Source organism: Lithobates pipiens, unplaced genomic scaffold (genome assembly GCF_037356315.1).
Source record: "Lithobates pipiens isolate NorthernLeopardFrog02 unplaced genomic scaffold, aLitPip1_a1.2 Scaffold_27, whole genome shotgun sequence".
In the NCBI taxonomy this organism is placed as follows: Eukaryota; Metazoa; Chordata; class Amphibia; order Anura; family Ranidae; genus Lithobates; species Lithobates pipiens.
In genome coordinates this window covers 82929871-82953911 of record NW_027507788.1, presented here as the reverse complement: position 1 = coordinate 82953911, position 24041 = coordinate 82929871, and the positions used below count along the sequence as shown (strand labels likewise).

The 24041-nt window shown below is 46.9% G+C and overlaps 1 protein-coding gene across 6 annotated transcripts in view; it reads right to left on the bottom strand.

The window, feature by feature from the left end:
• Positions 1-24041, bottom strand: part of LOC143933945 (galactoside alpha-(1,2)-fucosyltransferase 2-like) — a 299455-nt gene that overhangs the window by 196371 nt on the left and 79043 nt on the right. Inside the window, exons 2-4 of one of the 6 annotated variants that reach the window (XM_077457140.1) lie at positions 2069-2209; positions 1866-1988; positions 1437-1785 (exon numbers count right to left, since the gene is read on the bottom strand). The exons of the other annotated variants lie outside the window; for them this stretch is intronic. Of the exons in view, the coding sequence (XP_077313266.1) occupies positions 1601-1785; positions 1866-1988; positions 2069-2084 (324 nt within the window). The 5' untranslated portion in view covers positions 2085-2209 and the 3' untranslated portion in view covers positions 1437-1600. Of the gene's footprint in view, positions 1-1436; positions 1786-1865; positions 1989-2068; positions 2210-24041 lie in introns of those variants that run through there. 6 annotated transcript variants of the gene reach the window in all.

Below are 24041 nucleotides of genomic sequence, written 5' to 3'. Positions count from 1 at the left end.
TATGGCGGACACATTGGCCAATTTCCATACATTTTTGTGACCATTGTCATTAATACAGTGATCAATGCTGTAAAAAATTGTATTGATTACTGTAAAAATGTCACATGCAGTGAAGGTGTTATTAAGCACAAGGGAGCCGAGGAATGGTTTAAAGTGTGTTCTGGGTGAGTGTTTATTAACTGTCTGGGGGATGGGCTAGCAGTGACATGACCCTGATCACTGCTCCCAATGACAGGGAGCAGACGATCGGTGTCCTGTGACTAGGCAGAAGCGGGAAAGAAAGTTTGTGTTGTAATGTATAATGTTTAATGTGCAAAAGTACTTATTTTTGTTTTTTCTGCTTTGCCTCCCCAGTTTCCTTCATCGCCACAGGAATGGCAGACTGTGGCATCCCATTTTGCCACCCGTTGGGACTTTCCTAACTGCGGTGGTGCGATAGATGGGAAGCACGTCCACATTGTGCCACCACCCCATTCGGGGTCATACTATTATAACTACAAGGGGTTTCACAGTATTGTGTTAATGGCGGTGGTGTCGGCACAGTATGAATTTCTGTATGTGGACGTGGGGAAGAATGGCCGGATGTCGGATGGAGGAGTCTTCGCCCAGACGGAGTTCTACCGCCGTCTACAGACAGGTGGACTGGGATTGCCACCTGATTCCGAGAATGTGGAAGAACTCCCCTTCGTGTTCATCGCTGATGAGGCTTTTGCTCTGGACGACCACATCATGAGGCCATTCCCCCAAAGAACCCTCACCCCGGAGAGGAGGGTTTTCAACTACCGGCTGGCCAGAGCGAGAAGAGTTGTGGAAAATGCGTTTGGAATAATGGCCAGCCGGTTCCGTGTTTTTCTGACTGCTATTAACCTAGCCGAATACAAACTGAACCATGTAGTACTTACGTGCTGCATTTTGCACAATTTTTTACATAAAAACTCCACAAATTATTTATCTACAATAATGCCTGAGGCTGGACTTGGTCCGGAATCTCTGACAGGCCTGGATACTGGCCGTACTGGCTTGGCCCCCCAAAGTGCCCGTGAAGTTCGGCAAAGATATGTCACTTATTTTAACGGTAGGGGGGCCATTGCAATGCCACAGAATATTTAATTTTTAAAACCAGTAAAATAATAAAAGAACCTCAAATCTGAAATGTGTTTTCTTGCTTGCTTTTGGTTTGTGCTGTCTCCTATGTTATCCTAGTGCACTTGTAGTGCCAAGTGTATTTTCATTAATTAAATAAGGCCCATTGTCACTGGATACACAAAATCACTTTTCCCAAACTGGTATTGAGCATTGAAAGAATACGCCACACATTGTTGATTCTTCAAAATTTTAATTTGGCCACATTCACATGTGCCATTGAATATTTATTGATATAATTTTTTTTAGGTTAATTTAACTTTCTTTGCCAAACATTTTTTATTTTCCTTTTTTTTATAATTTTAAAAAACAATTTTTTTGGGGGGTTTTTCTTTTTCTTAAAAAAATATGAAAAATGTAACAACAATCAGCCACAATATTTAAAATTTTGGAAGTAACAATCTTTGAACTAAAACAAGGGAAATGAAGAACATGATCGATATTATGGAGAAACGGATTATATTCTCCCCAAAATATCGATCATGTTCTTCATTTCCAGCTGCATATTGTCAATCTGATTCTTCATGAGATCCAGGCTAGTTCGCATGGCATCTATTTCCCCATTCCAGCCCATTATCTGGCCAATCAGCCTATGTGCGCTGTCACTGGAAAACGGGGCCCTTTCCACAACCAGAACATCACCTACAATAGATGGTAAAAATTGGGTCAAAAAATATGCAGTCATACATGGATTTCAACAAGCTGGGGTGTCAGACACTCACCTGGTGGGGTGCCCATCTCCCCTACTTCCTCCACCTCTCCTTCCTCAACCTCTCCTTCCTCGACATCCTCGGGGGGGGCACTGGTGCTTGGAAATGTGTCGCTTTCCACAACCAGAACATCACCTAAAATAGATGTAAAAACATGTGTTTTGAAATATGCAGGTATACATCGATTACCTGAAGCTGTGGTGTCAGACACTCACCTGGTGGGGTGCCCATCTCCTCTCCTTCCTCCACCTCTCCTTCCTCCACATGCACATCCACGGGGGGGATGGGGCTAACCTCACATTCATGCTGGCAAGGGTGGCGGTCCCTGGGATCCTGCTTTGTGAGTCTTTTCTCCCCTATGAGAAATTAACAAACAAAAAGGTATACTTTAGCACACAGATATTTAAGGCCAGAACTAGGAAGATGAAACCTTGATTAGAAGTCTTGTACAATTGTCGGTTTATGAAGAGATGCAAAATGTGAAGACATGATAAATCAATTCACTTTGCCAAAAAATAAACTAATTGGCTTGTTTGCCCAAGTTTCACACCTGACCAACCCCCCCCCCCCCCCCCCCAAGTATACCAAGGAACCCCGTGTGGTTTACCCTAATAAATGTTCTCTGGTGTCCCACACTTTTGCTCATGAGTGCAGATGTGTTTTTAGCCAGCTGCCAAGTGTCCTCTCCTTCAATTACACTGAATGTTCTTTTCTAGTCACAATGTCCTAATCTTTTTTTGGGTCCTAAAAATTACACAGCCAAAAAATGCTGTTTAAACCCTGTATCATAAACGAGGTTTGCCACGAACAACTTACGAGGGTTTGTTAAGAACGATACGATTATTACTGTATCCAACATGAAAGCAGCAATTTTTTACATTGTACAAAGGTAAAGCATATGGATCTGTATGCAATAATCATAAAATAGGAACACACGACAAGTACTTACTTTTTTTAAGAACTTTCTTGATCCTTCTGTATTGATCAGGCTCCCTCAATTTAAGGTCGGACCACCGTTTCCTCAATTGGTCTTTTAACCGTCGTACCCCAAAACGATTGTGCAGGGTCTTAACTACTTTGCCCATGATTCTGGCCTTGCGCAAGTTCGGATGGGTGTATGGTCCATGCTTGCCATCATAATCCTTACTTCGCAAGATTGCCACCATCTCCACCATCTCTTCAAATGCCATATTTGAGGCCTTAAATCTCCTCTTTCCGGATTGGGACGTTTGTGGCTCCGGGGATTCGTGACTACTGGAGTCGTTAATATCAAGCACCTGTTGTGTTTCCACCATGTTTCTCCTACTGCGCACCGTAGAGAAAAGGGGGCGGGAAATATTCTTGGAAAAGAACGTCATGGGCGGGCAACGCAGGCGTAGTTCTACGCGTACGCACTGGATCTTACGCCAAAATGCACATGTCGTACGTACATTATGTGCGCAGAAAGGGGCGGGAAAACAAGAACTTGACTAAAAGAACGTCATGGGCGGGCAACGCAGGCGTAGTTCTACGCGTACGCACTGGATCTTACGCCAAAATGCACATGTCGTACGTACGTTATGTGCGCAGAAAAGGGCGGGAAAACAAGAACTTGACTAAAAGAACGTCATGGGCGGGCAACGCAGGCGTAGTTCTACGCGTACGCACTGTATACAACGACAAAATGCACATGTCGTACGTACGTTATGTGCGCAGAAAAGGGCGGGAAAACAAGAACTTGACTAAAAGAACGTCATGGGCGGGCAACGCAGGCATGGTTCTACGCGTACGCACTGTATATAACGACAAAAATCACATGTCGTATGTTCGTTTGCGAAAATAGGAACGGAAGTTGGGAGCAAGCAAAACGAAGGTAAGTTTAAACAAATTCCCCAAATAAGTGGCAGATCCTGGGGTCTATATTGGGCTAAGATTAGGAGAGTCTGAGCTAACATTATTGTTTATGGCTTGTGTATTGTCTTTCAGAAAAATGAATCAGAAATTTAAGGATCCGGAATTTTTAAGTCTATTTATAGACAAATATAAAGAGCTGACAAATCTGTGGCATTCCAAGCACATTGATTATTATAATAAACCAGTAAGGAGGGCAACACTGGAGAAATTTGTGACATTTGTGCAGCCTTGGATCCCAGAGGCAGACGTGGACTTTGTGGACAGGAAAATTCAATTATTGCGAAATATGTACCGAAAGGAAAATAAGAAAATCGAGAAATCCAAAGCATCAGGAGCAGCACCAGGTGCTGTGTATGTACCCAGGCTGTGGTACTTTAACAAGCTACGGTTTATTGGCGACCAGTGTAAAGCCAGGGAGTCGCTTTCAACTCTTCCCTCCACCCTTCCCTGCAGCATTCCCTCCACCTCAGCAGAGGCTGATGAGCAAGCGGAGCCTTCCATCCTGGAAGAAGCGGATGCACCCAGCTGGAGCCAGGTATTTTGTTACAAAAAATAGTGATATTCATAATATTAATGATGTTAACTAGATGTTAGAATTTTAACGCTATTATTGATGTTAAAAAAACCTAAAAATTTGGACATATCAATTTACAGTAGTGGCCACAAATGTTTGTCACCAGCAGAAACAAGAAATAGTGGTGTCATAATGATACTCTTTTATATGTATTAACAGAATTTTGAAGTCAGGAGCTGAAAAATGTTTATGCTGAAAAACTAAAACAATGTCCCTTTTTTCTACACAGGATGAGCTCAGCCAGGAGGAAGGTGGGGAAAGTGGCAGGCAGGAGGAGGCTGGGCCCACTGTCAGCCAGGAGGTGGCCGGGCCCACTGTCAGCCAGGAGGTGGCCGGGCCCAGTAGAAGACTGACAAAATCACAGGTGCCTCCCCTCCGTCTTCCAGCAAAAAGGGCAAATAAAATTACAGTAACACAGGAGGAATCCCTGCGCCTAATTCGAGAGGCTACTAATGTTTTAAAGAGCCCCCCTGAAGCTGAAGAGGCCTATGGCTGCTACATCACCAGCCGTCTACAGCAATTGGAGATGGGCCAACGTCTCCAGTGTGAGAGACTAATTTTCTTGGCGTTGCAGAAGGGGCTGAGTGGCGAATTAACTGCCACCAGCGATATTGTGGAGCAAGTTCCTCCTGTTCCTCCTCCTCCTCCTCCTCCTGCCACAAGTACACCACCGGAGACACAGCCTCCCAGGAAGGCTACAGGGAAGTCTGCAGGGAAGGGTGCAGTGAAGGGTGGAGCGAAGAGAAGAAGGTGCTGACCTGGCTTCACTCTGGTCTGACCAAAGACGCAGCCTGTTGTACCACAGCCTGGGGACATATATACCATCTGATGCTGCTCTTGATGTCTGGGATTCTGGGACCATATTGTATTTCGGAATATTTGAATTTTCTTTTCCACAGAGTTTAATGTTTGCCCTGGGGCCAAAAGGCTACACAAATGTCACAAGTTTCTCCAGTGTTGCCTTCATTTTTTTTTTTTGGTTGAACCAGAATAAATGGATATTTTTGTTTGAAAATATAATTGCCTATGTATTTTTTGGTCAAATACATTTCTAAAAGACAATGTGAAATTAACAAGGGACACTAACCTCCTTGAGGTTACAAACAAAATAAAAATGTTATTGTGGTAACTTGTCACCAGAATAAAAATAAAAAGGTTATTGTGGTAATGAAAAACACACACAAAAAAAAAAAAAAAGGTTTTTGGTGTTAACTTGACAGAATAATTAAATATGGAGATCACAAGAAAAAAAATGGTAAAGAATTCTACGAAAAATATGGAGGAAAAAATTACTCAAAAAAATAAAAAAAACTGGTGTTAACTTGACAGAATAATTAAATATGGAGATCACAAGAAAAAAAATGGTAAAGAATTCTACGAAAAATATGGAGGAAAAAATTACTCAAAAAAAAAAAACTGGTGTTAACTTGACAGAATAATTAAATATGGAGATCACAAGAAAAAAAATGGTAAAGAATTCTACGAAAAATATGGAGGAAAAAATTACTCAAAAAAAAAAAAAAAAAAACTGGTGTTAACTTGACAGAATAATTAAATATGGAGATCACAAGAAAAAAAATGGTAAAGAATTCTACGAAAAATATGGAGGAAAAAATTACTCAAAAAAAAAAAAAAAAATGGTGTTAACTTGACAGAATAATTAAATATGGAGATCACAAGAAAAAAAATGGTAAAGAATTCTACGAAAAATATGGAGGAAAAAATTACTCAAAAAAATAAATAAATAAAAAAATAAAAATAAAAAAATATTAATGAGATGGGGCTTTAAAATAAAAACAAGATCATTCATCAGATGAGGAGAAATAAGACAGAAATGTGTTTTGTGAGAACTCTGTGAGTGAATATGAGCAGCAAAGCAACTTCGTTCTTCTAGCATTATAAATAAAGACTTCGTTCTTCGAGCATTATAAATAAAGACTTCGTTCTTCTAGCATTATAAAGAAGATGCGCTACATTTAAACGAGCACAGAATTTGCAGCATGACGAATGTGCTACTTCCAATACGAACTGGAGTTTTACAAGACCGAGCACTTCCGTCTCGTACTTGCTTCAGAGCATGCGTCGTTTTAGGTCTGTCGGAACAGCATACAGACGAGCGGACTTCTACATCGGAACTGGGTCTGACGGAGTTCCGTCGGAAAAATTTGAAGCATGTTCCATATTCTAAAGTCCGTCAGACTTTGGTGGGTCAAAAGTCCGTTGCAGCCCACACACGATCGGATAGTCTGACGGACTCAGTCCGTCGGACTTTGGATGTTGAAAAGTCCGCTCGTGTGTACGGGGCTTTAGCGATCGCAGGGATCAGGCCTGACTCTGCAAATGCTGCAGTTATGTGTTTAGTGTTTTGTAAGTGACAGTGATCGATCGATACTGCACTTGGGTGGGCTGGGCGGAGGGGCAAAACGCAGATGCTAGCAGGTATCTGGGCTGATCCCGCTAACAATGCGTTTTTTTGGAACCCTAAACTGCTGGGGACGCTAGTATAGATCTGATCAGATCAGATATTGATCTGTTCAGATACTATACCACTACAGGAGGTGTATGCTTTGTGCGTGGGTGTTAGCGGTACTGGCACTAACCTAGCGCTGCCTGGGGCGACGCAGACCCTGACCCTAAAACCTAATTGATATCACCCGTCGGGTGATCAGGGAGTTAAACCTTTATTGGGTAATAAATGGTGGGTGCCCTGATGCTATAAAAAGCAAACTAACTAACCAGAGTCACCCGTAACACTTATACGGTGATCACTGGTGAAAGGGTTAACTAGGGGCAATCAGGGGGTTAAAATCTTTATTAGGTAGTATATGGGGGTCCCTGACGCTATATAAAAACCTGACGGGGAACCTAAATAACTAACTGGCTAACCAGCATCACCAGTGACACTTATACGGTGATCGCTGGTGAAAGGGTTAACTAGGGGCAATCAGGGGGTTAAAACCATTATTGGGTAGTATATGGGGGTACCTAGCGCTATAAAAACCTGGCGGTGAACCTAAAAAAATAACTAGCTACCTAGCGGCACCAGTGACACTTATGCAGCGATCAGAAAAACGATTGCTTAGTGACACTGGCAAAAGGGGGTGAAAGTGTTAACTAGGGGCAATCAGGGGGTTAAAACCGTTATTGGGTAGTATATGGGGGTACCTAGCACTATAAAAACCTGGCGGTGAACCTAAAAATATAACTAGCTACCTAGTGGCACCAGTGACACTAATGCAGCGATCAGAAAAACGATTGCTTAGTGACACTGGCAAAAGGGGGTGAAAGGGTTAACTCTAGGGGCAATAAGGGGGTTAAACCTTTATGGGGGGGTAGGGGGCTACCCTGGACCTAACACTAACTGCCCTGACAGTTTTTACTGTCACAACTGACACTAAATGCTAGGGATGCACTGAATGGTTTTTTTGGTGCCGAAACCGATACCGAAAATAAATCTTCCTTCCCGAAAACCGAAACCGATACCGAAACAGCACCGATACTGAAATTGACTATTTTTAAAAATATTTTTATACAGGAGATGGTCAGAGACTGGGGACATGCTACAGGAGATGGTCAGAGACTGGGGACATGCTACAGGAGATGGTCAGAGACTGGGGACATGCTACAGGAGATGGCCAGAGACTGGGGACATGCTACAGGAGATGGCCAGAGACTGGGGACATGCTACAGGAGATGGTCAGAGACTGGGGACATACTACAGGAGATGGTCAGAGACTGGGGACATGGTACAGGAGATGGTCAGAGACTGGGGACATGCTACAGGAGATGGCCAGGGACTGCAGGCATGCTACAGGAGATGGCCGGAGACTGCAGGCATGCTACAGGAGATGGCCGGAGACTGCAGGCATGCTACAGGAGATGGCCAGAGACTGCAGTCATGCTACAGGAGATGGTCAGAGACTGCAGGCATGCTACAGGAGATGGTCAGAGACTGCAGGCATGCTACAGGAGATGGCCAGAGACTACAGGCATGCTACAGGAAATGGCCAGAGACTGCAGGCATGCTACAGGAGATGGCCAGAGACTGCAGGCATGCTACAGGAGATGGTCAGAGACTGCAGGCATGCTACAGGAGATGGTCAGACTGCAGGCATGGTACAGGAGATGGTCAGAGACTGCAGGCATGCTACAGGAGCTGGTCAGAGACTGCAGGCATGCTACAGGAGCTGGTCAGAGACTGCAGGCATGCTACAGGAGCTGGTCAGAGACTGCAGGCATGCTACAGGAGCTGGTCAGAGATTGCGGACATGCTACAGGAGATCAATGCAGCCTCACTGTGCCCAGCAGCCTACCAGTGCTCGCCATGTAGCCTGCCTGTGCCTCACCAGTGCATATAAACATACACATATAAAAACACGCGCACACACATGTATATAAACATACACACATATAAACATACAACACACATATAAACATACAACACACATATAACACATACATGCGCGCACACACAAATAGAAACATACACACGCACACACACATTATATATATATATATTTATGGCCCAGAGCCCTCTGACCGATACGGATAAGGATGACAAACAAGGTTAACACAAACTCGCTTACTTGAACCGGACCTGAAAGTGTGCCCTGGCCTAACGTAGGGTATACCAAAATAAGGGGGCATACCCTTGATAGAGAAATGAGTAATAAATGAAATGAAAATGAAATGAAGTGAAATGAGTACTCGCTCGAGGAGTAAAATGCTTGAGAAATGCCCTTGACAGGGGATGGGTGGGTGGGTATCGCGCACCGGAACCGACGAGGGAGCCAGGCGAACGGGCTGGTTATATACACCACCGGGCTCCACCCATAATTCCAGGCCACCATACTGGCCTTTCCATTTATGGCCCAGAGCCCTCTGACCGATACGGATAAGGATGACAAACAAGGTTAACACAAACTCGCTTACTTGAACCGGACCTGAAAGTGTGCCCTGGCCTAACGTAGGGTATACCAAAATAAGGGGGCAAAAACATACAGGTAGGGAAATGCCTTTATTGATTCAAGTTTGTTACTGGGTGAGCTTGACAAAGGCCTGGGCCATCTCTACTTGCGGATTGGGTATGTAACGGGCGAAACAGGTGGACTTCCACCTACCCAACTTTTTGATAACGTGGACCGGGACCCCTTGGCGGGAGGCAGTTGAAGCCGCTCCGATCCGAAATGAATGTCCGGAGTAGTGAGCCGGATTGAGGTGAAGGATGCCCAGGAGTATCCTGACATGCTCCATGAACTGGGCTGCGTTCAGTGGCTTACCGTGGAATGGCAGAAGCGGGCCAGTTCCTGGTTGATCGGCCAGAAGGGTCAACAAGCGGGTGAGCATGGCGACCGGGCACCAGCGGTTGTTAGTTTTATAAAAATGTATGTCCGTCCCTGGGCCGAGCTGCTGCGTCTTGGATACTGCTATATGTAGGATGAAATGGTCTCCGTGCCTGACCAGGTGGTGCTTGCATAGCGTGCGAGCTGAGGGGCTGCTGGAGGTAAACTCGCCTGGCCGCAAGAAGCCGTAGAAGGCCAGGTGTATGGCTGCTTGTATAATGGTACTAGTGTGGAGTCCGAAAGGTGCAGTGGCCAGAATATCGGACATGTTTCTGAAAACGTCTCCTGTGATAGGCAGGCGTTTGAGGGAAGCCGCAGGCTGGCGTTTCTGGATGCCACGCATGACGGCCCGAATGGCGTGAAAAGTGAACAAGGAGGGTTCAGCAGGGTCCTGGAGGGACGTAAAATGTTGTACCCCGGCCAGATATAGTCGGATCGTGTTGAAGGATAACGCCAAGTCCGAGTGGCAATGGGCAATGAAGGCCAGAACCTGCTTGACCCGGGAGGTCTCTGTGGAGCGAGACGTTAAGAAACGGTTAAAGGCCCTCCAGGCTGTTTGGTAGGCCTTGCGGGTATTGTCTGCGAGGGAGTGATTGATGAGTTGCGTCGCGGCTACTAGGTGAGGGGTTAATCCAGGGTCAGTTGAGACCAGTCCGGGATAACTGCTGACGTTGGTCCGGCTCCGGGCACCTGATCGAAAAAGGAAACTAAGTTAAAGCGGGAGAGGGCGTCCGCTGCCCGATTACATTTACCGGGGATAAAGGCACAATGAACATTAAATTGAAACAATAACGAGAGCTGGACCAGCCGCCGCAGGAAGGACATAATCTCCAGAGACTTGGACCTGCCTTTGTTAATGATTTCCGCAGTGGCGAGATTGTCCGTTGAAAAGGTCACTGTTTGACCGGACCAACTGCGGCCCCACGTATGGGCAGCGGCTACGATGGGGTACAACTCGAATAGGGAGGACGTCTCGGTGAAGCCCGGAATAGCCAGTATCTGAGGAGGCCAAGGGGCTGCGAGCCAGAGGTGGCCAAAAATTGCCGCAAAACCTGTAGAGGCCGCTGCGTCGGTCACGACCTGCGGTGACGAGGAGGACACGGAGGGAATGAATAGGGACACACCATTCCAGGACGTCAGGAATTCCTCCCACATGGCAAGATCAGCTATAGCTGCGGGGTCCAGGCTGAGGATATGCTCCGGGTCTTGTGAATGAGACAGTAGGACTAACAGGCGTGATATAAAAGCGCGACCTTGAGGGATGATGCGCATGGCAAAATTAAGCATACCGAGAAGGGACTGTAACTGCCTCTTGGTACAAGTTCTGGTGCGGGTGAAGTCCCTCATGACCGACCTGATGCGGCTTAGTTTATCCGGGGGGAGGCTGGCCTGCATAGTGCTGGTATTTAAGCTGACCCCGAGGAAGGTGATTGCCTGCGCAGGGCCCTCCACCTTGTGCTCAGCAATCGGGACGTCAAGGTTATTGAAGACCACCCTTAGTTTATCCAAATCCCCTGGAAGGGAGCCAGGTGACTCGACCAGCAGGAAGTCATCCAAATAGTGTATGACTCCCTGGCACTGGGCTACGTGCAGCAAGATCCATTCGAGAGCCTGCGCAAACGAGTCGAAGAGCCAGGGGCTACTCTTGGACCCGAAGGTTAGCTTAGTGGCAAAATAGTAGAGCTCCCTCCATTTGATGCCATGCCAGCACCAGAGAGATGGGTGGATAGGAAGGAGCTTGAAGGCGTCCGAGATGTCGGCCTTGGAGAGCCATGTTCCTGTGCCTGACTTGAGAATGGCCTGGATGGCCATGTCTACGGACGCGTACTTAAGGGAGAACTCCTCAGAGGGGATAAGAGAGTTGAGACTGGGGACAGAGGAAGAATAAGGCGCTGACAAATCGTAGACCAACCTAAGTTTATTGGAGAACTTGCCCTTGACAAGCCCAATAGGGCTGACTCGCCAGGTGTTAAATGGGGGCTTCGTGAAAGGGCCTATGATGAAATCCCGGTCTAGCTCTGCCTGTAATAGCTGGTCGATGGCTTGCACGTCCGTGGCTGCTGACCGCAGGTTCTGGCACTCGTGTGTAAGGTGAGGGAGGGAAATAAGTCCTGTATGAAAGCCCTGAGTAAAGCCCTGGACTAGGTAGGTGGCAAGTGAGGGGGTGGGATGATTGGCGAGGTAGACGCTGAGCCACGACACGTTGACCCGGCTTAGTCAAGATTTTCTAGCCTGCTTGACCTCGCACATGAGCCTGGGATGAGCTCTATTACATCGTGAGCATACATGGAGCAGCCTGCACTGGCTGAAATTGCACGACCCACTGTTGTAGTTGTTGCAGATGGCTGCGCCCCCCAAGGTCTTGACCGGGCGCCCCAGTTTATCCATCTGCGGCAGGCGTACCAGCGCCGGTAGGGCCTGGGCAGTGCCTGAGGTCGATGGACCGTCTACGGTTGGGGTTGCCACTGAGCTGGCACACCAAGTCGCGGTGTGAGTAGCCGACTGGCAAATGGCACAAAGAGGAGACCGCAGCCCTGCGAAGTGTCGACAGAACAACTCGGTGTCCAAGACACTCCAATCCGTAGGTGTCTGAAATTGGGAGAGCCTGGCGGCCGCCTTAGCGGAGAAGGAGCGGTGATAGTCATAAAATGCAAAACCGCCGTATTTGTACCCCAGGTCAACTACTACGTGGAGGTAACGATCCAGTTCCTCCCTCCTGCCGGGGGAGGCCGAGCAGATGACATCCCTCAGCATGCCGAAGGCCAAGGTGAACTCGGTGACTGAAAGCTTCCTGTCCAGCCTGGGGTCTTTGGCTTTGAGGACCACCGACACATCCCCCCAAGTGTAAGCTTTATTTTCTGCCAGCTCATGAATGGATATCAGGAGTGAAGCCAGATTGACGTCCTTTCCCTCTAGGATGTCCTTCCTGATGTTGGCTGATATTAAATGAGAAGGGTACACTACTGGTGTACACCCGGGGGTACCTGCGCTGGTGTTCTCCACTGCTTGTAAAGCTGGTGTAGGAGGAGAAACAACTGGGCGGGTCTCGAGGAGGGCCACCCGACTCTGAACCTCTGACATTGAGGTCGTCAGGGATGACACCAGCGTGTGAAGCTGCGTGATGGAAGCAGCGATAGAGCCCAGGGAGGCCTGCTGGACGCTATCCTCAACCGCGGCTGGGGGAGGAAAAAGGAGCCTGAAGAGCTCGGCCTTTCTGGCTGTAGCTGGGAAGGGTACACCCCTACGCCTCAACTCGGCTGTCAGCCTTGGAATGGTCCACGATCTGAAGGACCTTTGGCTGCCGCTCTCTGAGACGAGAGACGGGGACAACGGAGCCGTGAAGTCCTCGCTGCCAGCCTGGGACATGGTGGCAAAATCCAGACTTGGTGAGCCTATTAATCCTAGGGTCCGGGTTTTTCTCCTATACGGAACCTAAGAGGGTGACATGGATTACAAGACTCGTAGGAGACTCCTAAGCAAACATTTTTTTTTTTTTTTTTTTTTTTTTTTAGAGAAGGATACTACCGCTTGTGAGCGTTCCCTTCCCAGAAGATTCTCTTACCTAAGGAGGCACCGTCCGACCCGGTGCAGGTTGGACCTACTGAAAACTCGACTGATCTGAGGAGATGAAGGTGAGTTTGTATGAGACTCCTATACCTGCAGAGAGATGTCTAGCTAAATAGTGGAGGTAAGACTTGAAATGTGATGGAAGACATAACTGAAACAAGCTACATAAAACGAGCAGACAACTGAATTTAGAATAACGTGCATATGGCGACAGAGACGTGACTTGGTTGCGCCGCAGATGCAAGATTTCCTTTCCTTCCCTTTCCCCATTTTTTATTCCTTTTTGTTTCTAACGCAACTTGCACATAGAACGTGGGGCTCAAGCGAAGGTGGACCCTGCCACGTGGAGCTCAGGCAGGGGGGTGAACCCCGCCACGTGGAGCTCAGGCAGGGGGGGGGGGGGGCCTGCCGCGTGGAGCTCAGGCGGAGGTGGAGCCTGCCACGTGGAGCTCAGGCAGAGAGGGGGGGGGGGGGGCCTGCCGCGTGGAGCTCAGGCGGAGGAGGAGCCCGCCACGTGGAGCTCAGGCAGAGGGGGGGGGCCTGCCGCGTGGAGCTCAGGCGGAGGTGGAGCCCGCCACGTGGAGCTCAGGCAGGGGGGGGGGGGGGGTCTGCCGCGTGGAGCTCAGGCGGGGGGTGGCCCCGTCACGTGGAGCTCAGGCAGGGGGGGGGGGAACCCCGCCACGTGGAGCTCAGGCGGGGGTGAACCCCGCCGCGTGGAGCTCAGGCAGGGGGGGGGGGAGGGGACCTCGCCGCGTGGAGCTCAGGCAGGGGGGGGGAGCCTGCCACGTGGAGCTCAGGCAAGGGGGGGGGTACTGGAATGAGGTGTAGCAGCTGGGCGCACCAGAACGAATCGATGCATAAGGAATGCGATGGGATTCGAGTTGGAGCGTAATAAGTGACAGAAATGATATGCCATGACAAAGACTAGAATCAAGGACCATGCTTGAACCTGCGAGTGACTCAGTCTCTGGAGCATGTACAGAAATGAGGGCGAACCTTGGGGCACTTCGAAGCGAATCGGTGCGTTGGAGATGCGACGGGATTCGAATCGGAGTGTGGTAAGTGACAGAAATGATAACATGGTTAGAAGCGGCAGAAAATGAAATGATTCGACATAACCGACTGGCAAGATTGAAATGACTGCAATGATTGACATGGAAAGAAATGACCTGACGGACATAGTACAAACGGTATGAAAATGATTTTTTTCTTTTTTTGAACAACCTGAGATTGACATTGCCCGGACTGCTCAATTTAGCGTGACAAGCAGACAGCTGTGTTTTCGAAACGGTTCGATCGATTCGAACACGACGAAATGAGTCGTTCGGTTTAGCAATGACGTGCTACGAAACGAAGTGCCTGTCGGCACGAACGACAAGTACCGAAAAGGTGACAACGACTTCTTCGAAGAAGGAGTAGTGACATGAGGTATCGAATATACGTTAAGACGTTCGTGTAACCTAAGTGAGTGGTTCGTGAGTTCAAGAATCTAGTTTACGTGACTTAATAACACATGAACGAAAAGGGTGCCGAAGCCCTACCTGCGACAGCCGGCCCAGACGTGTTGTACGACAACGGAAAATTCGATTTAGAGTATAGCGACTCAGACGGCAACCAGACGGACGCTGACGAACGACAAGGCTTTGTCGACACGAGGCGGACGAAAACGTGGAACTCACGAACCCGGCTCACTGTAAAGTCTTGTGGATAGTCGGCCCTTGATTTCTGACGTATCAGAGATCGCGCACCGGAACCGACGAGGGAGCCAGGCGAACGGGCTGGTTATATACACCACCGGGCTCCACCCATAATTCCAGGCCACCATACTGGCCTTTCCATATATATATATATATATACACACACACACATACAACACACAGGCATACAAACATATATATATAGACAGTCTTTTTTTTTTAAATTGGCAGCTGCTGCGCTGTACATTAATCAGCATGCTGGGTACTGCACTCTAGGGGGAGGCAGAGAGCACAGCACACACTGCTAGACGCCTCTCCTTTGGTTTCACTTTCACAGTAAACATCGTTCCCAGCTCCTGCACAGCCGATTTACACATCGGCTGAGGAGACATAAGCAGCCACCGCTGTGGAGAGGGGGACTTTAGAGCGAGACCCCACAGGCTGACTGCAGCATAAGTGAGGAGGGAGGGGAGGAGGAGAACTAAAGACAGAATGACACCCCCGTGATGGGCGGCACTGGGGGCGGGGCCAAGCCCCGCCACATTTTCGGCACCAGTATCGGCGGAAATTCTCGGTGCATCCCTACTAAATGAATAAATAAATGATCACTGCAATCAGTGACACTGTGACTGGGAGGGGGGGGGGCGGGGGATTGGGGGGCGATCGGGGAGGTGATCGGGGGGGGGGATTTGTGTGCCTGTGTATGCCTACATGTCAGTGTAGTGTTGGTGCACTTACTATTGTTTTCTCCTCGCAGTCCGGTCAAAAAGACCACCCCGAGGAGAATGACATCACTTCCTCCCTGCCTGTGTTTACACTACACAGGCGGGGGAAGCTTCTCATTCGCCAAGAGCGATCTAGAGGGGATGGCCAGAAACCAATGGCCATCCCCTCATCCCAGATCGCTCCTGAAGCAAAACGGACCGCCGCAGCCAGCGGGAGGGGGTCCGATCGGACCCCCCACCCGCTGGGAGGCAAGCACGTACATGTACCTGTCGGTGCCATTCTGCCGACATACATTTACATGCGGCAGTCCTTAAGTGGTTAATTGAGCAAGCTGAAGTTAGAAGCTGATTGGCTACCATGGACAGCTGCACCAGATGTGCACGTTTCAGTTTTAGTAAATAAATCCCACATCTGCCATATTTGCAAGCACTGTCAACCACCAGCTGTCTCATTAACTTGTATACGCTTGGGAAAGGAGATATTGCTACAGAGTCAGCACCATTTTATCTTGAGGGAAAGAATAATGCTGTGTACACACTACCGGACTTTTCAGGCGGACTAGGTCTGACAGTCTTCCCGACGGACTTTCGGCAGAGTTCCGACGGACTTTCCGAGCGAATGGACTTTGCCACACACAAGCCACCAATGTCCGATGGATTCGAACATGATGACATACGACCGGACTAGAATAAGGAAGTTCATTGCCAGCTGCCAATAGCTGCCCTAGTGTCGGTTTTCGTCCGTCGGACTAGCATGCAGACAAACTGATTTGTTTGACCGGACTCGAGCCCGACGGAAAGATTTGAAACATGTTTTATTTCCAGGTCCGTCTGACTTTTGGGGAAAAAAAGTCCACTGGAGCCCATACACGATCGTAATATCCGCCGGATTCATTCCGCTGGACCTAGTCCATCGAAAAAGTCCATTCGTGTGTACGCGGGATAACAGTTTGTAAAGGTTATAAAACCTGCCTGAATGAACAAATCATAAGGGTGCTGCTTGGTTCATTTATTTGGTGTCCAGAGGATGCTGAATGAGAATACACACTGTGCCATCAACCCACTGCCTCATCCAGTAACCCCCCCCCCCCCCCCCCCACTCCAGCATCCCAGAGCAAAACCTGTCCCCTAGATTCTTCCTAATTCCCATTCCTCCCCTCCACAGATGGATAGGATCTCTGATGTCCCGCTGTGAGAGAACTGCATAGAAAGTGAATGCTATCAGCCCAGTTCTAGATATGGTTGATGAAACCAGCTACTATATAGTCCTGTAAATAGATAGTGTGTTGTCGGGTCGTGCCTACGATCCACATACTCTGCCTGCTACAGCTGAGCAAGCATCTGACCCTGTGTATTGAGACAGGACACTATAACTGAATCCAGATGATAAGCTAGGTATATTTACCTTGAGCAGTCATTTCCAAACTACAGTCCTCCAGCTGTTGTGGAACTACACATCCATTGTAAAACTCTGACACATACATGACTAGGCATGATGGGAATTGTAGTTCCTGAACAACTAGAGGGCCATAGTTTGGAGACCCCTGACCTAGAATGATGAATCAACAGTCTCTCCTAGCACAGAACCCCTTTATCATTTGCTAGATCCGGCCATGACTATTATACCTGATAATAGGGAGAGTGTGCACCGAGGGAGTAGCACTGTGACTGGCACTGAGGCGCTCGTATGTGTGTATGGGATCTCAGCACCTTCAAGCATTCAGGTGAAGCAGGTTTTCTGTGTAAGCAGGCAGAACAGTCAATGTCCATGCTGTCTCTTCATGCGGGTAAAGCACTGCCAGCGTGCACTCCGGCATGTCAGCGGAGAGTCAAACGTGGAGGGAAGGAAAACGACCCCAACCGCCTACATGTTTCCCCCCTCCCACTGGCCGGGGGCTTCCTCAGGCACTCTGGGTTGCCTACAAGATGGCCGATAGTAGCATTTCATTAAACTTGCAAAGGGTCACAAGCAAGTTTTCTCAACAGGTGGATTGCAACATGTTCACAAAATTCCGCTTCTAGTATATTGTGCAAAGTTATGTGATTTTTTTTTATATAATGTTTATTTATTTGTTTATTTATATGCAGACTTTAAAATACATGCTGGACCAGTAATGCAATTACCAGAATTCAAATTAAAAAATAATTAAAAGCATTGATTATTGTCTACATGCCGTTAATATGTACCTTCGTAGACAAATGATTAAAGGGTAACTCCACTTTAGGAGAAAAAATAACAAATAATAAAAAATAATAAAAAATATGGCACATATGGAATTGCAAAACAGTCATATTGTAATTAAAGTGGAGTGCCACCCATATAAAAGTCAGGAGCTACAAAAAGTGTGCTACAAAAAATGTAGGCGAAAGAAGCCCCGCCCCTCTACACCTCCTCTCCTCAGCACCGGCATCGTGACTGTTGGCGCCTGGCTACAAGCCATGCTGCGATTAGCCGGGCAATCTTCTGGGACCTGTGACATGTCTCATAAGATTGCACGGACGGAGGGGGGAGAGGTGAACTTCCTAACTTCCTTCCAGTGCCACAGAGCACCAGGAGGAAGTGGGAGCTGGATGGCCCTAAAAAGAGGGTATCCTCCCCCCCAAAAAATGACATACTAAATGTGGCATGTCAGGGGGTCACCACCACTTAAAGGAGAAATTCAATTTTTGGGGGGAACACCGCTTTAAATTACCTTTCCTTTTCAATCTGCAGTGCTGTCGTTTTCTGTAAAAGCCAATATGGATACCTGGAAGTGTTCTGTACACAGAATGCCCTCCAGAAACCTAATTTTCTGCTTGTGTGATTGGCCCGCTGATTTTCCCTGTACTAAGATACAAGTCAGATTCCAGGCATCCCCCGCAAAAAAAAAAATTAATTTTTGGTCAGATACTTCCAATAGGAAACCATTTCCAAAGAGATACAGACCCAGCAGATTTCCTCATTAGAGCCCTTCAGGTGCAGCAGCTAAATTGACAATTGTGAAACCACTCCCATTAGATATACTTTCCCACATGGACACAGAGAAACACAGTGATTTCATCAGAATAACAAAAGGTAGGAATCTGCAACAAACTTGTTTAAATCCTTGATACACATACTGTAGATCATCCAGTGGGGAATGTTTTTTTCTCAACAAAAGGTGAGTTACTCTTTAAGGTGACCTGCCTTCGGAATAAAAAAAAAAATATGCTGCTGGTATAAAATGCAAGCACATGGTGCTTACACATACCTTCAGCAGATAAAGAAACCCTGAAGATATGGCTGAATGCCAAGCCACTCTGGCAGGAAAAGCGTTGACACATTGCTCTAATCCTTTTTTTTTTTTGCCATTTAATTTGTTGACCTTAGATAGAGCTCATGTGGGCTAAAGAACACGGGTTGACAAGGCATAAGGCTCTTTGGCTGCTGTTGCTGCTGGATGTCTTTTCAGGTTTCATTGGTGGAACTTGGTGCTGTAGTAACCTTGAAGTCCCTAGGGAAAGGGAGCTTTAACTGATGGGAGCATGAACCAGCAAGTGGTATTGGACCCAGGTATCTAAGTTAAAGCGGAGGTCCACCCTAAAATGGACCTCCGCTCATCGGAATCCCCCCCCCCTCCGGCGCCACAATCGGCACCTTTCAGGGGGGAGGGGGGTGCAGTTACCTGGTTAATCCAGGTAACTGCACCCACTTCCGGGCTAGCTCTCTGCGGAACGAGCGTAGGTTACGCCCCCGTTCCGCAAGCACCCGCCCCCTTCAGCAAGTGCCCCGCTGCCTGCTGGGAAACACACAGCTCCCAGAGGCAGCGGGGACCGTCCGGATTGCGCCGCGCGGCTCGCGCATGCGCAGTAGGGAACCGGGAAATGAAGCCGAAAGGCTCCATTTCCTGATTCCCATACCCAAGATGGCGGCGGGACCCGGCAGCCGAGCGAGCGATCGGCTTCGGGTGCCGACATCGCGGGCGCGCTGGACAGGTAAGTGTCACTATTTAAAAGTCAGCAGCTGCAGTATTTGTAGCTGCTGGCTTTTAAAAAAAAAAAAAAAAAACGCGGAGTCCCGGTGGACTCCCGCTTTAACAGCTTCAAGGTGATTGGCTACAGTTTTATGGGGTAATGGGCCATTGCCTGAACTCTTTAAAGGGTAACGCCACTTTCATGGGAAAAAATATTAGCAAATAAAAAATAAAAAAAATACCACTGCATATACAGTTGCGACACAAGTCATATTGTAGTTGAATGTTATTAAAAATTACCTTTCCTTTTCAATCTGCAGCACTGTAATTTTCTGTAAAATGCAATGCAAAATGGCTACCTGGAAGTGTACACAGGCGGTGTGCCTCCCCTGGTTGGAGCCCAGGCTGAGGCTGTCATATACTTCCTCATAGGGTCTTGCAGTGGTGATTAAATACCACCAAAAGAAAGCTCTACTTGTGTGAACAAAATTATAAAAATTTTGTTTGGGTACAGTGTTGCATGACCGCACTATTAACCCGCAAATTGAAGCAGCACTGAAAGCTGAACATTTGCCTGGGCAGGAAGGGAGTAAAAGTGCCCTGTATTGAAGTGGTTTAATGTTGCTATAATGGGCCATGCCCTCAGGTGGAAGTTGTGACTGGATAATGCCTGTCTGGCACTAATGGTAAGGACAGATTGTTTCGATTACGCCAATTAACTGTTCACATGTGCTCACAGTATGACTGTGACTAGCACTGGTTAAAGTGGTTCTAAAGGCTCAAGGTTTTCTATGCATTAAAGATATAAAAAAAACTCTGGTGCAGTCCCCTCTCCCCCAAGCCCCTACCCCCCCCCCCCCTTATATTTACTCCATCTCGATCTAGTAATGTGCATGAGAGCAGTGTCTTCCACAGGTCTCTCTCCTCATTAGCTCACACAGCAACAGGAGCCATTGGCAAGAGGCTTTCTATTGGGGGCACTCGGCAGGACTGCGGTCGGGGGACCCGAAAAGAAGGTGAGAGCAGGCAAGTATAACATGTTTGTTTTGTTTTTTATGTTTCCTTAAGGGTCCTTTCACACGGGACAGATCTGTCATGATCCACCCGTGAACATACACTTGCTCAGAGGAGATCGCTCCGTTGATCCCTGCTGAGCCGGCAGATGACAGGGCCGTCCTTGCACACTGTGCAGGGACCACCCTGTCAGATCTCTGCTCTCCCCTATGGGGGGGATCGGATGAACATGGACCATCTGTGAAAAATAGGATTTTCCCATCTTCTGGAACTCACTACCTCCACTGGTCCAGTTATCCACTACTCTCGCTACCTTCATCTCTTCAGGGAAGCATACCATGTCTGCATCTAATCTTCTACCACTTCCATCGGCTCATTCCCCACAGTTACAACCTTTTGTACCACCTGCCCCACCCTATTAGATTGTAAGCTCTTCTGAGCAGGGCCCTCCTAATCCTCTTGTATTTTATTGCATTACATAGTAAGTAAGGTTGAATAAAGACAACAGTCCATCCAGTTCAACCTGAGTGAGTGTCTACAATTCTCCCTAACCCTGTACAATTGTTCCTATCCCTCAAGGAGCCCACAATCCAAGGTCCCCATTCATATACTAGGGCCAAAGTAGTGTCATGTTTGGGATTTGAACCAGTGACCCTTTTTACTGCTAGGCGAGAGTGCTACCCACTAAACCACTGTGCCACCCTATTGTAACTGTATTGTCTCCTTTTATATTGTAAAGTGCTGGGTAAACTGTTGGTGCTATATAAATCCTGTATAATAATAATAATAAAGTGGTTATAGAATTCCCCATAAGATTTTCAGCTAATGATGATTTTTGATAGAGTTGGTAACTTGGGTGCCTCCAATCAACTGACTTTCAGTCTGAGTTGAATAAAAATCATTGCAACAGTATACACAGAATTGCACACAGCCACATAAATTAATATAATATATATTGTGGCTTAATACACAATATTAACATGTCATTTTGTGGATATAGCCACTTTGATAGGTAGTCAGGAAATTCGATGTGTTATGTATGCTCCTTGGGCAACTCTATGCATCTAGGTTTTAAAAAGTCTCACACACATGGTATCCCCATACTCGGGAGGTATAGCAGAACATGTTCAGGAGTAAAATTATAAGTATGCCTATGCTGTGTGTGATAAATACCTTGTTAAAGTGGCAACTCTGTGATAATAGAAAAAAAATAAAAGAATTGTAACAAAAACTTACAAACTTCAAAAAGCTCACAACGCACCCTACGAAAATACCCTGGACTGTCTACTTTCCAAAAATTGGTCAGTTGGGGGGTATTTGTACTGTCCTGGCATTTTAGGGCTTCAAGAAATGAAATAAGTAGTCAGTGCATCAGGCTTGATCAATTTTAAAATATATACAGTATTTCATAGTTTGTAGACTCTATAACTTTCAGACAGGATAGACTTATTTGAGTTATTTTTTACCAAAGAAATGTAGCAGAAGACACGTTGGCCTAAATTTATGAAGAAATAACATTTTGCAAATAATGGAACAGAAACTAAGAAAAAAAGTTGTTTTTTTTTTTCAAACGTTTTGGTATTTTATCGTTCATATAGAAAAAGATAAAAAAAATCCAATGATTTAATGCCACCAAAAGTAAGCTCTGTCTCAAAAGAAATGATAAAAATTTAATTTGGGTACAGTGTTGCATGACTGAGTATTTGTCATTTAATATATGACAGCGCTGAAACCCTAAAAATGGTCTGAGTAGGAAGAGGCGGGGCGGGTTGAATCGTCCAGCATTGAGGTGGTTAATGATCTCCAAGAAAAGTATTTTCCAAAATCCTTTTTATTTACAGACAAATATCTGCAGAGAATCTTTATGTATTGTTTCTAAAGATACACTATATGTTTTAGGGGGACACTAGAGCAGCAGTGTAAGGACTGCTCTTTCTGGTTATGTCATGTGATAGGTCACTGACAGCATAGGCTTGCGCAGCCCATTGCATTAGGGTGTGTACTCCTGAGATAAAACTTGCTTGTATATATATAGTTACATAGTTAGTAAGGTTGAATAAAGACACCAGTCCATCCAGTTCAACCTGAGTTAGTATCTACAATTGTCCCTATCCCTGTACATTGCACACTCACATCTGTCCCTACCCTCAAGGAGCCCACAATCCAAGGTCCCCATTCATATACTAGGGACAATTTTGGACAGAAGCCAATTAACCACTTTCAGACCGGACCAATTTGCTGGTCAAAGACCAGACCACTTTTTGCGCTTCGGCACTGCGTCGCTTTAACTGACAATTGCGCAGTCGTGCGACGTGGCTCCCAAACAAAATTGATGTCCTTTTTTTCCCCACAAATAGAGCTTTGTTATTTGATCACCCCTGCGGTTTTTATTTTTTGCGCTATAAACAAAAATAGAGCGACAATTTTGAAAAAAACGCATTATTTTTTACTTTTTGTTATAGTAAATATCCCCCAAAAATATATAAAAAAACATTTTTTTCCCTCAGTTTAGGCCGATACGTATTCTTCTACATATTTTTGGTAAAAAAAATCGCAATAAGCGCTTATTGATTGGTTTGCCGCAAAAGTTATAGCGTTTACAAAATAGGGATAGTTTTATAGCATTTTTATTAATAATTTTTTACTAGTAATGGTGGCGATCAGCGATTTTTATTGTGACTGCAACATTGTGGGGGACCCATCGGACATTTTTGACATCATTGTCATTTATACAGTAATCACTGCTATATAAATGCAGTGATTCCTGTGTAAATGACACTGGCAGTGAAGGGGTTAACCAGTAGGTGGCAGTGTAGGGGTTAAGTGTTCCTAGGGGTGTGTTACTAACTGTGGGGGGGTTGGGCTTTCATTTAGTGAACACTGATCTCTGCTCCAATCACATGGAGCAGAGATCAGCGTCACTAGTTGCTAGGCAGAATGGAGAAATGCTGTTTACTCGGCATTTCCTCCATTCGGCTGCTCCGTGAGACGATCGCGGGGATGCCTGCGGCGATCGAGTCCGCAGGTCCCGCGACCGGACTCACGGGGGTCCCGACCAGCGTGGGAGCGCGCCGCCGGTGGTGCGCTCCCGATGGCAGGGCGGGATTGAATATTGGACGTACCTGTACGCCAATATGCCTGCCCGTGCCATTCTGTCGACGTACATCGTCGTGCGCTGGTTGGGAAGTGGTTAACCAACCAGCATGTCTTTGGAGTGCGGGAGGAAACCGGATTACCCAGAGGAAACCCAAGCAGGCACAGGGAGAACATGCAAACTCCTGGCAGGTAGTGTCGTGGTTGGGATTTGAACCAGCAACCTTTCTTACTGCTAGGTGAGAGTGCTAACCACTACACCACTGTGCCGCCCACAGTGGTGTACACAGTATCTCACAAAAGTGAGCACACCCCTCAGATTTGTGTAAATATTTGATTCTATCTTTTCAT